Raw genomic sequence first — 14148 nt, forward strand, 5'->3', positions numbered from 1 at the left:
CAGCAGCCAGAATACAGTAGAGCGCGCCCTGGAGTCAGGCCCTGGCGAAGAGCATCTCTCTGAAGACACAGACCCGAAGCACGACAGCAGCCAGGATACAGCAGAGCGCGCCCTGGAGTCAGGCCCTGGCAAAGAGCATCTCTCTGAAGACACAGACCCGAAGCACGACAGCAGCCAGGATACAGCAGAGCGCGCCCTGGAGTCAGGCCCTGGCAAAGAGCATCTCTCTGAAGACACAGACCTGAAGCACGACAGCAGCCAGGATACAGCAGAGCGCGCCCTGCAGTCAGGCCCTGGCGAAGAGCATCTCTCTGAAGACACAGACCCGAAGCACGACAGCAGCCAGGATACAGCAGAGCGCGCCCTGCAGTCAGGCCCTGGCGAAGAGCATCTCTCTGAAGACACAGACCCGAAGCACGACAGCAGCCAGGATACAGCAGAGCACGCCCTGCAGTCAGGCCCTGGCGAAGAGCATCTCTCTGAAGACACAGACCCGAAGCACGACAGCAGCCAGGATACAGCAGAGCACGCCCTGCAGTCAGGCCGTGGCGAAGAGCATCTCTCTGAACTCAGATCACTCCCAAGTGATGTAGAGGGCAGTGACCTGGACGAGGCTGACATTGCAGGAGATATCTCTGAACTACAGATCGTCGAAATTAAACAGGAGCCCTTCAAAGACACTGACATCAATGAAGAAAGCCCAGAGCCCTGCTCTGCTACCAGCAATGTAGCGTGTGAGTAAAACTTTTACACCAAGCATCTTTCTCATAGAAGCCCTGAAAACACTTTGAGATCACGGAGCTCAGAAACTGTGCTGTTTATTATAGACTCTCACCAGAACAAGCTGCTCCGCTTTCACACAGCAAAGCCATTTCTATTTATTATAGACTCGCCAGAACAAGCTGGTGTGTATGTTTTATATGAAGGCTGTGTGATTAGCAGACCCTGCATTTGAAAGATTTCTTGTTTTTTCCACTGTTTTAAAGTATCTGCTTCTAAAGAGATTGATAGTGCTTTTCTATTGAATGAGTGTATTGATGAATCAGCACACCCTGACCCTGTGAATTAATCTCTCTCTCTCTCTCTCTGTCTCTCTCTCTCTGTCTCTCTCTCATATATCCGCAGTTGAAGTGGATCAGGATGAAAGATACACATGTCCTCAGTGTGACGTCTCTCTTATTGGGAAAGAATACTTTGAGAGCCATGTAAAGACTGCACACCTGCAACACAATGCAGAAACCACGGGAAAGCGGACAGGTAACATCCCTGCTGCAAACCAGCGCTTTCAAATCCCTCTGGAATGCGACAGTCGTCTCCGGCAGAGGGATCCCCACAAATCCCACAAACAACACCTCTGTACTGTGTGTGGGAAAACATTCAAGGAGCCGGGAGCTCTTACAAACCATTACAGAGTCCATACAGGAGACGCTCCCTTTCTGTGCGCTGTCTGTGGGAAGAGCTTCAATCAGGCTGTGAACCTTAAAAGACATCAGCGAATCCACAGCGGAGAAAGACCGTACCAGTGCCCTGACTGTGGGAGGAGTTTCAGCCACGCTAAAAGCCTCACTGTGCACCAGCGCATTCACACTAAAGAGAGCCCCTACCACTGTGACAGCTGTGAGAAAAGCTTTAAGAGTTCAGGAAACCTGAAAGCACACCAGCGCATTCACACCGGGGAGACCCCGTATCACTGCAGTCAGTGTGGGAAGAGTTTCAATCTGTTACAAAACTTTAAAAAGCACCAGAGGCGTCACTCGGGAGCGACTCTGTTTCACTGCACAGACTGTGAAAAAAGCTTCAAAGATTTGGGTTCACTGAAGGTTCACCAGCGTGTGCACTCAGGAGAGACCCCCTACAGGTGCACAGTCTGTGGGAAGAGTTTCAGAGAGTCAGGGGTCCTGAGAAAACATGAGCGAATCCACACTGGCGAGACCCCCTATAAGTGTGCGTATTGTGAGAGGAGTTTCAGACAGATCGGACACCTGAATACACACCAGCGGGTTCACACAAGAGAGGCCCCGCATCAGTGCCCTGACTGCGGGAAGAGTTTCAGAGAGTCCGGAGACCTGAAGAAACACAGGAGGATCCACACTGGAGAGACCCCCTATCTCTGCACTGACTGTGGGATGAGATTCTGCCAGTCAGGACACCTCAAGAGACACCAGCTCATTCACACGGGAGAGACCCCGTTCCTGTGCACTGAGTGTGGGAGGAGTTTCAGACACTCTAAGACTCTGCTAGTTCACCAGCGCACCCACACACAGGAGACCCCGTATCACTGCACTGTGTGTGAGAAGAGCTTCAGTCAGGGGCAGAACCTCAAGAGACACCAGCGGGTTCACACAGGCGAGGCCCCCTATCGCTGTGCTATCTGTGGGAACCACTACAAGGAGTCTCGATCGCTTGTGGCACACCGTCGAAGCCACACAGGAGAGACTCCTTATCCATGTGCTGATTGTGGGAAGAGTTTCAGACACGCCAAGACTCTCAAAGTACACAAGAGAATTCACACTGGAGAGAGACCGTATCCCTGTGAGGAATGTGATAAGAGATACAGGCATGCGAAAGATCTGAAGAAACACAGTAAAAGCCACGCCAGGCAGATCATATGAGGGAAGCATTTGAAGGTTTCGGCGCATATCTGAATGTGAAATAAACCTGCACTCTTTCATGCTTTGTATTCTATTGGAATTGCACGTTTTCAAATGCAGTCTGCGGTTGTACAGTATTTTTTGTGTTAAAAGATTTGTATTTACAAAGTGAATGTATATGTTTTTTGAATAGGTTTTCTGTATGTTGTATTGGTGCACAGTACTCTTTACTCCTGCATGGATGATCACACACATGGACACCTGGTTCCTGGTGTATATCTGTCTATAGACTCGGTCTGGTTCCTGTTCCAGTGAGACTGTGTTCACTTCTGCTGCTCACACTGTCACAGGAGTGCAGCTTGGGAAAGGCTACAGCTCTGGACAAAAGCTGCAGCACCTAGAATTTTACCACTGAGACTATGAAGCAACATGAGTTCGTTCTGCAGGGCGATGCAAAGGGTTTGGCCATAGCTCTACAGCTGAAGCACCTTGCTGTACAGACTATGGAAAAGTTAATGGAACACAATATAAAAACTGCACTGAGATCACCTAGCAGTGTTGCAGCTGTCATAGGAAAGGAAAAGGGCCGTGAAAAGACAGCCGGCTTTGACCAAGTCATTCGAGGCTCTACACTTTAAACCAGAGATGATTCAATGATGATTTTTTCCCCACTGCCATCAACTGACTGCTCCGCTTTTCTTGATGCATGTGTTGTTGGTAAAAGCCTGTCTCTGAAACGCGTTATTATCAGTAACCTTGTGTGCGCGCTTCCGTTGGGCAATGCTGTGCTTTCAGAGTGTCTGTGCAGATTGCTGGAGATTGTGCGGAACAGGGTAAGTCCACAGAAGGTGTTTAGAGGAGAGTCTTTCTATGACATTTAATTAAAAAAAAAAGAAAAAAAACATAAGATATTTATTTTTTTATTTATTTAGAATTTCGACATCAAATTTTCTCCATAAGAATCGCTCAAAATACAAAAGTGAATCATAAAAAGTTCCAATTCCTCGTCGGTTTATATACGATGATGGCCTGCGTTTATCTTTGAACAAAAACGATCAGGAAGACTTGGAATAAAACCCTGTTCTGCGTTTGCATTGAAGAGAACACGACGCCCGGCTCCGTGTGACGTCAGCGCGGCTGCAGGAGGGATTCCCTGCAGATCTCTGTGTCCCCCGAGCGGGCGCTGTGCGCTGTCGCAGATTTCAACATGGCAATGCCATTAGCTGTGCTGGGGTTTGCACTCGTAGAGCAGATACAGGCAGATGAAGCCCCTGCAATTAAGTATGCACTTCATAAGATTCGCCCGTCGAGAAAAAGGTAGCTTTGTATACTGACTGTTACCGCTAGTGGTACGGAAACTCACTGAGGCGTATTGCATTTGTACAAAACAACACATCTCTGCTTTCGCACACGGGTTCACTACAAATGCGAGCAAGATAAAGAAAATGGCTTTTAGTAGGTGTTTCCGTGTTTATACCGTAGGGGTAGTTTCGAAAACGGGGTCAAAAAACACTGCGTAAATTTCATCTAAAAGGAATGAAAAACACACACACAACTGATAATGTGCAGGATAGCGATGACAGTAATGTGTGCCTGTCCACCTCGTGACATACTAGCGGAAAGAACTGAACTGCGAGTGAAGTTATTGTAGCTTCACGAGAATTGCGATTGAGCGTTTAATTGAAGCTCTGCAGCAAAACACAGCAAAGCGCTTTAAATTTCACAGAAAAGGACGAAGCGGTGGGTGTGGCTAAAGACTTAAAGCATGTGTACTGGAGTTTGGAAACTGCACTTTCCACGCAGCTCTTAAACAGCATCCGGACGGTGTTTTGTGACGTTTTTAAAATTACGTGTTTTCAGTTGGGGTCCGTATTTAAAAATCATTTTTAAAAAGGGGTACCCCAAAACAAAAACAAAAAAAACTTTAAAACTCGTGATCTAGATCCCTGTGTGGCGTGTCAGCCTCTCCCTGCTGTTCATCTCTGTTGTGATGTATTCTACCCCAGCCTCTCCCTGCTGTTCATCTCTGTTGTGATGTATTCTACCCTGTGTGGCGTGTCAGCCTCTCCCTGCTGTTCATCTCTGTTGTGATGTATTCTACCCTGTGTGGCGTGTCAGCCTCTCCCTGCTGTTCATCTCTGTTGTGATGTATTCTACCCTGTTGGCGTGTCAGCCTCTCCCTGCTGTTCATCTCTGTTGTGATGTATTCTACCCTGTGTGGCGTGTCAGCCTCTCCCTGCTGTTCATCTCTGTTGTGATGTATTCTACCCTGTGTGGCGTGTCAGCCTCTCCCTGCTGTTCATCTCTGTTGTGATGTATTCTACCCTGTGTGGCGTGTCAGCCTCTCCCTGCTGTTCATCTCTGTTGTGATGTATTCTACCCTGTGTGGCGTGTCAGCCTCTCCCTGCTGTTCATCTCTGTTGTGATGTATTCTACCCTGTGTGGCGTGTCAGCCTCTCCCTGCTGTTCATCTCTGTTGTGATGTATTCTACCCTGTGTGGCGTGTCAGCGTGTCAGCTACCCTGTGTGGCGTGTCAGCCTCTCCTGCTGTTCATCTCTGTTGTGATGTATTCTACCCTGTGTGGCGTGTCAGCCTCTCCCTGCTGTTCATCTCTGTTGTGATGTATTCTACCCTGTGTGGCGTGTCAGCCTCTCCCTGCTGTTCATCTCTGTTGTGATGTATTCTACCCTGTGTGGCGTGTCAGCCTCTCCCTGCTGTTCATCTCTGTTGTGATGTATTCTACCCTGTGTGGCGTGTCAGCCTCTCCCTGCTGTTCATCTCTGTTGTGATGTATTCTACCCCATGTGCTCCAGGTATGTTCCCTGGACAGCGGACTTCATCACAAAGGAGGTGCTGTGGCTCAGCCCGAGTGATTTTCAGAGTCACTTCTGTCTCACTCCAGACCATGTGCAGGTGAATATTTTTCATATAGTAGTGCTGCAGTGTAGTGCAAACAGATTCTTTGGAAACACTTTAAAATGACGGCTGCAAATTCATTGCATGGGATTAACATCTGAATAGCAAACGCGTGCTGGTTTGGAATTGTTTTTTGCAATGATTCATACAGGAGCAACGTCTCGCGTACTGGAATACGAATTTGCAGACATTATTTTAAAGCATATCAACTTCTCGAATAAGTTCTGGAATGAAATCAAATCTGTTTCCCTCCCTGCCACGTACATTTTCCTCGGCTTGGAGGGTCGTGCCGCAGGCTTTTCAGCTTCTCGAGCCGCTTTCACAGGCTGCAGGCGTTGCGTATGAACTCGGTTCAGAAAGTCAGCATGGTGGTAAAGGCGTGCTGCATTCTCCACAGTGTGTGCGTGGAGGCCAGCGAAGGGCTGCTGCTGGAGGACAGCAGTGTTAACGAAGCGCTGGACCTGCAGCCGGACGAGCCACAGCTCAGTGTGAGAGGCATTGTCAAGAGGAACGCCGTGGCAGCAGCACTGTAGTCACCCACCCCATCCCTTCACTGGTTATTCAGTCACTAACCAATCAGATACTTCCATTACTGACCGCCAGGCTTTTACACTGACACTGCTCAGGTGAAGTGACCCAATAACACACCTCCTGGCAGGCTGGGCAAGCAAACTGAGAACTTAAGTGTGGTGCCAGATCTCCTGTTTAAATGAAAATGCATGTTCTGCTTCAATGTGTGTTTCTTTCAGAACTGCACACTGGAGACCATCATCGCTAAGGCCAGGCCCAGTGCTCTGTGGGATTGTTTAGTTAGTTCCAGTTCTTTATTTGGGTGGGTTTTGTGACTCCTGTCTGTTGGTTTGATTTGCTGCTTGTGTGAGTAAGAGCTGGGGCAAGCCCTGATTGAACCCTCTTCACTGGAGCAAGCCCTGATTGAACCCACTTCCCTGGGGCAAGCCCTGATTGAACCATCTTCCCTGCAGCAAGCCGTGATTGAACCCTCCTCCCTGAGCCCCTGTAAAGGTGAACAGTGCAGTGCACTGGCACTTCCGTTACTGCTTTCCTATCGAACACTCGCCACAATGCTCATATTGATACACTTCAAATCTATGTATGTATAACTGTTTTTTCTTTTAGTTGACACACTGCTTTTTAACACAAAGTAATAAAAAACACACACAGGCAATAATATTAATTGTTGGTTACAAACACATAAAGGATAAATTGGTGTTATGAACAAAAACAAAACATTGCTGAGGCAAAGTCTGGCTCCAGGGGGCGGTGACGGTCCGCAGTGAGCCCAACTGCATCTCTGACCCAATGATGCGCCACCTGCAGTAAAACAGAACCGGGAGACTCCCAGCACGGGCTCTGGGTCGTGTACTGGATCCAGAACACCTCTGAAATGGTTAATGAGAGAGGAGCACTTGAAGACATGGCTGCAGCAAAGGGTTTCAAACAGCATCCGCTCCCCCTGGGGAGGAGAACACAAACATCACGGTTTCTCAGCAAGCTTCTGAAGAAGTTGAATGACGAGATCCTGCTTGGAGGAGATGCGATTCAGCGCTCTCAACATCGCAATCTCCCTCCGTTCTCTCCTCTTCTCCCTTTGCTCACACCTCCTCTTCCTCTGTTCAGAAACCTTCGTTTTGTTTTCATGCGTGTCGAGTAAGCTTTCCAGCATTTTGGAGTGCTTTTTCACCTGCTCCGTCTGCTGCGTCAGGAAAGCAGTGGCCAGATTCACGCCGGCTTTTTTCACCCTCTTATTTGGTGGCGATTGCTCTGTACTGGATACGGCCGGGACTGCGGAGCCGAGAGAGGGAGACGGGGTCTGCACTGTGCTTTGGGGCGGCCAGGGGGTTTGAACACTCGTCCAGTGATGTGGAAGGGAAAAGGAGCTGGGAGTGGAAAGGGGAAGCAGAATGACCGAAGAGGACGGGAGAGACAGTGCAGGCTGTGGGGGGTCTGGAGGGGGAGCAGCAGCCGCTAGTTTTAGGGGAGCTGGGAACAGGCAGGTTTTGCTGACGGGAGCAGCTGCTGATAGAAGGGCTGGAGGGGGCAGGCAAAGGGGAGGGGTCCCTTTCTTACTGAACAGGTTGTCCATCAACTGAGGAAAAAAAACAAACAGGACACAACTAATTACATAACATCTGAACCTCCAGTTCTACAGAATGAAAAGCAGGTTTGTTACAATGTCTGACATTAGAAATACTGGAGTTTATTATCCTCCCCCTTTAATAAACAGTGGCGCTGCACCTGGAAGTATTCCCATGTCGTATTGGGCTTGCCTGCGATCCCGCTCCTCTCTTTCGCTCGCTTGTATGTGACGATCAAGTTATTCCACTTCCTTCTCAGTTTCTCGCTGGACAGCTTGAACCCGTAGAGCTGGAACTCCTTGCTGATGGTGTGGAACAGCTGGCTGCGGTTAGTAGCACTGTACAGATCCCAGTGCCGGGACACACACTGTATGAGCAGGAGTGTGGTCTGTGTGTTGAACTCGGCGGCCGCTGCAGGAGGGAGAGGGACAGGAACGGATACTTGTGTCATCGCTCTGGTTCACACGTCAATCACTCACTATTCTAGCGTGTTAGAGCCCTGTCATTCAGGGAGGTGAAACTACAACAGCAGCAGCTCAAGTGTAACAGTGATGCTGGTACTCTACCTTCCTCTTGATGAATCTGTTGAAAGAGGATGATTTTATCACTAGCCACCAGCGGGGCTCCTTTGGGGTTTGCAGATTCTGTAAAACAAACCCACGTTATCCACTTACACAATCACACGTGGAGGCTTTGTCACAAGACTGTTTCACTTTAGTTCGACCCCAGTGCTGACGCAGAAGGGAGTGTGAACGGGAAACACAAGGCTGCTAGAAGAGAAATTCTCTCTCTCCTGGTGAAAAGCTCCCGTGAGGCTCGCCAGAAACAGAAAATCAAGGAGGATTAATGTTGAAAATGTACCGTCGCAACACAGCAAAGGCTTGATGTATTCTTGAAGCTCTGTGCACCAATACTGTGTAGAAACATGTGCTGTGCTTCCAATGAGAAAGGCTGGGGGTAGCTTTTACCTGCTTGCGATGCTGGCTGGACCATCACTGATGTGTCTTTACCCTCATGCTTTAAAACCTCATCACCGACTCCGTGTGCAGCTTTAAATAAAACGAGAGAGGCAAGTCACACACACACAATTAATAATCACGCACGCTACACAACCAGTGTGGCATTAATAAACACACACACACGCTACACATCTGTGCAATTAACACCACATTCCTCACTGCATTCACACCATGTGCAGGAGTTGATATGAAAATAATTGGGCTCTTTCATCAAGTGTAATCAATTTCAACCAGTCTGAACACCAAGCAGATGGAAAAAGACACGAAGGTGCAAAAGGATAAAGGACAGGATAAACACAGAGAGAAGACAGTTGGTTACGTGTGTCTTGTTCTTGTGAGGAGGGCTGTGCTGTCCCCCTTGCAGACGTGTCCTCTGAAACCTCTTGAACAGATACTCCATTTTGTACTGTAAAAAGAGATTTGATATGATCACACAGACACAGGGAGTAATTCAGAGGCAGACACCCTGCCACTCACTATCCCAGTGAATGCAGTTAGCACCGCTCACAATAATCACAAAACGCTGACTCAGATGTCTTTGTACATATTGCTGACCCTGTTGTTACCTGCTGGTGAAGGGGGGGGCCTCTCTGTTAGTATGCTGTCCATCAGCTGAAAAACACAACACAGAAACAGGAGCATCACATACAGTCAAGATCTCTTCCTGTCACTTTCTCACACAGTACAGTGTGGAGCTCTCCTAGCAGAGTCTGATTAAACCACGAGATCTCTTCCTGTCACTTTCTCACACAGTACAGTGTGGAGCTCTCCTAGCAGAGTCTGATTAAACCACGAGATCTCTTCCTGTCACTTTCTCACACAGTACAGTGTGGAGCTCTCCTAGCAGTCTCTGTTTAAACCACAAGCTCTCCGAGTCGCTTTTCTCACCGGACTGCATGGCAACAGGACCCGAGTGCCCCGGGACACTGCATGCTATAATCCCTCATGCACAAGCGGTTTCTTAGACGCTCTGACTGTTTCTTGCTCTATGGAATAAACGGAACGCCGCACCTCATAGTATTCCCATGCAATCTTGGCTTTTCCGTTTTCTTTGCATCGCTCCTTCGCACGCTTGTAGGTGACCAGCAGATTGTTCCACTTCTTTTTCAGTTTCTCGCAGGAGATCTTGTACCCGGACGCCTGGAACTCCTGACAAACAGGACGGATACTGAACTCGCTCTGTCCTGGAGAGAAAAGGAATCGCTCCATTAAAGGGTATTCCACACCCTGTCACTGCTCTGCATTGCTACAGGTCCCAGTGCTGCCTGACAAACAGCAGGAGCAGGAGGAATACTCCATTAAAGGGTATTCCACACCCTGTCACTGCTCTGCATTGCTACGGGGCTCCTCTAGAAAAGGAATCGCTCCATTAAAGGGTATTCCACACCCTGTCACTGCTCTGCATTGCTACGGGGCTCCTCTAGAAAAGGAATCGCTCCATTAAAGGGTATTCCACACCCTGTCACGGCTCTGCATTGCTACGGGGCTCCTCTAGAAAAGGAATCGCTCCATTAAAGGGTATTCCACACCTGTCACTGCTCTGCATTGCTACGGGGATCAGCTGTTCTGTTATTACTCAATAAAGCAGGGCTGAGTGATGACACCTGTTCTACAGCTCTGCTTACTGAGGAGACACTTCACAGAGGCGCCCAGCCCTTCTCTCAAATGAGGGGAACTCTTTCAACAATGACTATTTCACACAAACAAAGTCACATTAACAAACAACTTTAAAACCGGCAGTACAATAGTGACAATGCCGTGCGTATTCCTGGATAATATTGCAACCCTCGTTCAAATCTCGACTCGAGTTCCAGGAGCACCTTGCAACGGCATGGCATGAGAGGCAGTACATTCACACTTCACTTCTGCCGTGAACAAAACTGCGAGAAGTCATCATGACAGTAAGAAAACAGGTAAGCTGCCAACATTTCTTTTTTTTTTATTTTTTTATTTTACAAACCGCCTGCCCTCCAAGGAGGACAATGGTAGTGAATGGGTTAATGCGACATGCGTTTGAATGGCTGTTTCATCTATGTTAATAACACTTGCGCTGAGACACGCCGCTGTAATAACAGACACGCTTACCTGGCTTCGCTGCGTCAGTTTTGGAGTCGGAGGTAATTTCAATCTCCTGCAGCACAGCGCTGCCTAACCGTGGCGGAGTAACAAGCAGCTGCGGCTGCTGTGGAGGCGCCACCGGGCAGCTCGCAAAAACAGCATCGAGCTCCTTATAGTACAAGCACTCGGGGCTGCCCTTCCCGCTGCTTCTGCTCACTCGGCACTGCAGATACTTGCGTTTCAGGACATGGATTCGACTCCGGCACTGATTCTCGCTTCTTTGAAAACTGTTTTCCAACATTTTGGCAGCGATCTCGCGGAACATGTGCGTTTTTTTGCCCGGGTAGCTCGCATCAGTCCGCTGCGCCTGTGCCTGGCTCCACAGTGCGACCAGAAGGCGCGTTTCCTCGTCTGTCCAGCTGGTCACTTTGCTGTTATCGGTCATTTTGTGGAATTCCAAAGGTATTATTATTATTTTTTTTTTTGTTAGATAGGCCTTATTGTTTCCGAGGTTCTCGTGTGCACATTAACGCGTATACCGCTTTCTAAATCAACAGCAACCGATTAAAGTGGACACAATCCTGCGGTTTCCGGAGTTTTAAACATAGTTGAGACTGTAAGCAAAAACAAAGATAAAGTATTATTCTGCAGACTCTGTCGTTTGCCTCGGTCACGTGTCTGTGTTGCCACACGTCCAAACATAGATTCAGAAAGTTGTCCGAAGCAGAACCCCACCGTGTTATATTGCGATGGAAATGCTCTCTCTCTCTCTCTGTCTCTCTCCTCAGCCTGCGTTTGTTTCTTGTTGCTGTTTTGTTTGCCAGTGGTTCCTGGTGCTGCACCCTGCCCTGCATTGGGTTTATCTGCTCCTTTGTGCGAGCTGCGCAGACTGCGCCCAGCTGCCGTTCCGTGACGTCACGCGCAGCGACTGGCTCGCTGTTGCCCGCTACTGGCCGGTTTTGGCAAAAGCAGCTAAAACTACATTTGGCATTTGTTTATTAATTTATTTCTGAAAATATTTCTCTCTTTTTTTGTTCAGTGTGTGATATCCATGTAGTAAGTTAATTGATGGCCGTTAGTTTGATTTAACATTTTGTTTTTCTCAAAATAAAATCTATGTGGTTAGACTGGCCTTGTGTAGATTATTGTGCACTTTGTAATTCCCTCCGCTACACGAGCTGGAACAGATGAACCAACAATGAAATGACAGAGATGCTGTTAAAACTGCTCCTCTTTTTATAAAGCCTGCAGGTCACTCTAACCCTAACCCTAACCCAAAAGCAGGAGACTTTCTGCCTGAGAGCTGACACAAGCTTCATTTCGTTTGCTGAAACGAGGTGCGGCAATGAAAGTGTTAAGAACGTCGTTCAGGCTGCCTGAGAGGCATAACGGACGACACAGGCGACTGCATACAGGGCTAAAGCACAAGCGACTGCACGTTTATTTACAACCAATACAAAATAAAAGGGTCAGGCAAGAAAAGTACATTCAGAACAACTGACAGTATTTACAAAAATATCACAGATCAGCAATGGACTGGGAGCTCATGCACAGCTGCAGCAAAACCTTTCTTTAAATACGTGCCATTGCATGGAAACATCCCATCTGATTTCACACAGCTGGTTCACATCTTATATACATGTTTTGTTACAACAGTAAATTACACTTTGAAATCTTATCTGGTACAAAACGAGTGTATTGTGTTATTGTAAATATTCACACAGGGGAGTTCAGGTTGTGCTGGATATCCTCTAGCAAGGATCGGAGTTTGGCAGAGAAGTCCTCCTCCAGCGGTCGACCACGGTCCTGCAAGGATAGAGAAACAGGAGCTCTGCTCTGGCTCAAGTCTCTGAAGTCCTGAGCGATTCCTTGAGTGAAGCTGTCTGCGTACGAGGAGGCTCCCTGGCAGAACTCAGAGACCCTCTGCTCAATCTGCACCCTCAGCCCCTCAGCCTCCGAGAGCTGGCACAGTCTGCCAGTGTCCTCATCAATGTGAGCCCTCAGCTGCACCACATTCTCCGTGAGCCTCCGCGACGCCTCCTCCGCATGACGCTGCAGCTCTTCCTGGACCTCTCTGGCGTAAGCAGAGAAACGTTCCTGCAGCTCGCCAACCGCCCGCAAAGCCTCCTCCTGGAACTCTGCTAGATAGGGAAGCAGCTCCAGTCTGGTGCCCTGCACGGTCTGGCTGATCCTGTGCAGAAGCTCTTCCTCGTGCTCTGGGGTCTGCTGTCCCAGGGGTTTGGTCTGGAGTCCTCGGAGCTGCTTGCAGAGCTGCCCCATGCTCTGCTGTACCATGCTGCTCAGCTTGCTGGCGGGCAGAGACAGTCTCTGCTGGAGCTGGGCCACGTTCCTGCTGATTTTGTGGTGGACCTCGTCCGCGTGAGGGAACATCGTCTCGCGGAGGTCCTTGAGCTCCTTCATGATCTGGACCCGCAGCTTGTCAGTCTCCAGGCTGAGTTTGCTGTGGAGCTCCAGGCTGAAGGGAGCGAGGCTCTCTGTGTAGAGGTTCACATTCTCCAGGCTGTTCTTCCAGACCCCACTGTGGGTGAACAGGAGGTTCTGTTAATCTGGCAGCACAGCTGAACAGACGCAGAGCTCTATTCTACATGATGTGGAATTCAATTGAAGTTCAGCAGATACTCAGCATATATGCAACGTGGAAATCTAACCGTTTGAAAATGACAAAATATCAGTGTCATTCCAAAACCTGACATGTCAGTTTTTCATGTCTTAAACATTTGTTGGAGAAGGAAACTAGTAATACTCATTTGCAGCAAATCTAAAAATACCAAATCTGCATAATAATCAACAATATTAACTTCTGTGCACAAGTATCAAAAACGTGTTTATTTTATTTGAAAAGTCCTTCATTTAAAAGGCTGTTGGAAAGTTTGTTCAGATGCTCGCAGGTGCTGTATTTTTTATTCTTGCCCCCCTCAGTCGAGTCTGCAAACATTTCAACAAAGACATTGGTGACATTCTAACTGAAGCTGGATTGAACCCAGGTCTCCAGGGGTAGAAGCCCTGTCCAGTACATTCTCACAATGTGCCACTTACGTTTCTTGCTTGCTGATTTCAGCCTGTTGGTTGTTATCCACTTTTTCTCTGACCTGATTGGTCAGTTGGCTAAAGGAATCCCATATTGCACTCCTGTCACCCTGGCCAGTGCGCAGAGGAGATGGATATCCTAAAAATAATTAAAAAAAAGAAATGACATGAAACATTTGCATGAAGAAATCCTGCTCTAGCTGACAGTGGTTCAGTATTGCGGTTCAAGGCGAGGGATTTGTCCAGTTGTCATTGAAAGCCCTTCGTTTCATTCTTTGCTTTCCAGCAGCGGCACGGAGAGGCTTACCTGCTGCAGCAGCGAAGGAGCAAGCGATCATCAACACTTTCACATACATGCCTGCTTCAGAGCTTGCTGTCTGCCAGCCTGCCTGTGAATCACTACTTATAGCCGCGTGGGA

At 48.3% G+C, this 14148-nt stretch overlaps 3 protein-coding genes across 3 annotated transcripts; 1 reads left to right on the plus strand and 2 right to left on the minus strand.

Annotated features, from left to right (window-relative positions):
* Positions 1-4: 4 nt before the first annotated feature.
* On the plus strand, positions 5-2734 carry LOC121309377 (zinc finger protein 883-like; the record flags this gene model as incomplete). Its single annotated transcript, XM_041242266.1, has 2 exons — positions 5-734; positions 1126-2734. Coding segments are annotated over 2 exons (2217 nt in total), but the record flags the coding sequence as incomplete, so codon positions are not given.
* A 3955-nt stretch (positions 2735-6689) lies between these two features.
* On the minus strand, positions 6690-12004 carry si:ch1073-357b18.4 (uncharacterized protein LOC797129 homolog). Its single transcript, XM_041242267.1, has 8 exons — positions 10709-12004; positions 9635-9807; positions 9190-9235; positions 8943-9029; positions 8573-8653; positions 8171-8248; positions 7765-8015; positions 6690-7615 (listed from the first exon to the last, which is right to left on the minus strand). Exons 1-8 carry the CDS (start codon positions 11124-11126, stop codon positions 7004-7006), a joined length of 1746 nt encoding a protein of 581 aa, XP_041098201.1. The 5' UTR covers positions 11127-12004; the 3' UTR covers positions 6690-7003.
* An 87-nt stretch (positions 12005-12091) lies between these two features.
* Positions 12092-14148, minus strand: zgc:162608 (uncharacterized protein LOC100037332 homolog). Its single transcript, XM_041242265.1, has 3 exons — positions 14037-14148; positions 13739-13868; positions 12092-13220 (listed from the first exon to the last, which is right to left on the minus strand). Exons 1-3 carry the CDS (start codon positions 14083-14085, stop codon positions 12398-12400), a joined length of 1002 nt encoding a protein of 333 aa, XP_041098199.1. The 5' UTR covers positions 14086-14148; the 3' UTR covers positions 12092-12397.

Source organism: Polyodon spathula, unplaced genomic scaffold (assembly GCF_017654505.1).
Source record: "Polyodon spathula isolate WHYD16114869_AA unplaced genomic scaffold, ASM1765450v1 scaffolds_1250, whole genome shotgun sequence".
Classification (NCBI taxonomy): domain Eukaryota; kingdom Metazoa; phylum Chordata; class Actinopteri; order Acipenseriformes; family Polyodontidae; genus Polyodon; species Polyodon spathula.

What these genes read in the sequence shown, in the direction of transcription:
- si:ch1073-357b18.4 (XM_041242267.1), bottom strand. Translation starts at nt 11,126, where the DNA reads ATGACCGATAACAGCAAAGTGACCAGCTGGACAGACGAGGAAACGCGC. An exon ending in TTGCATGGGAATACTATGAG is followed by an intron (nt 9,236 to 9,634) that starts GTGCGGCGTTCC and finishes TGTGTTTTTCAG; the next exon opens with CTGATGGACAGCATACTAAC. An exon ending in GCCCCCCCCTTCACCAGCAG is followed by an intron (nt 9,030 to 9,189) that starts GTAACAACAGGG and finishes CTCTTTTTACAG; the next exon opens with TACAAAATGGAGTATCTGTT.
- zgc:162608 (XM_041242265.1), bottom strand. Translation starts at nt 14,085, where the DNA reads ATGTATGTGAAAGTGTTGATGATCGCTTGCTCCTTCGCTGCTGCAGCA. An exon ending in CTCCTTCGCTGCTGCAGCAG is followed by an intron (nt 13,869 to 14,036) that starts GTAAGCCTCTCC and finishes AATTATTTTTAG; the next exon opens with GATATCCATCTCCTCTGCGC. An exon ending in GAAATCAGCAAGCAAGAAAC is followed by an intron (nt 13,221 to 13,738) that starts GTAAGTGGCACA and finishes GTTCACCCACAG; the next exon opens with TGGGGTCTGGAAGAACAGCC.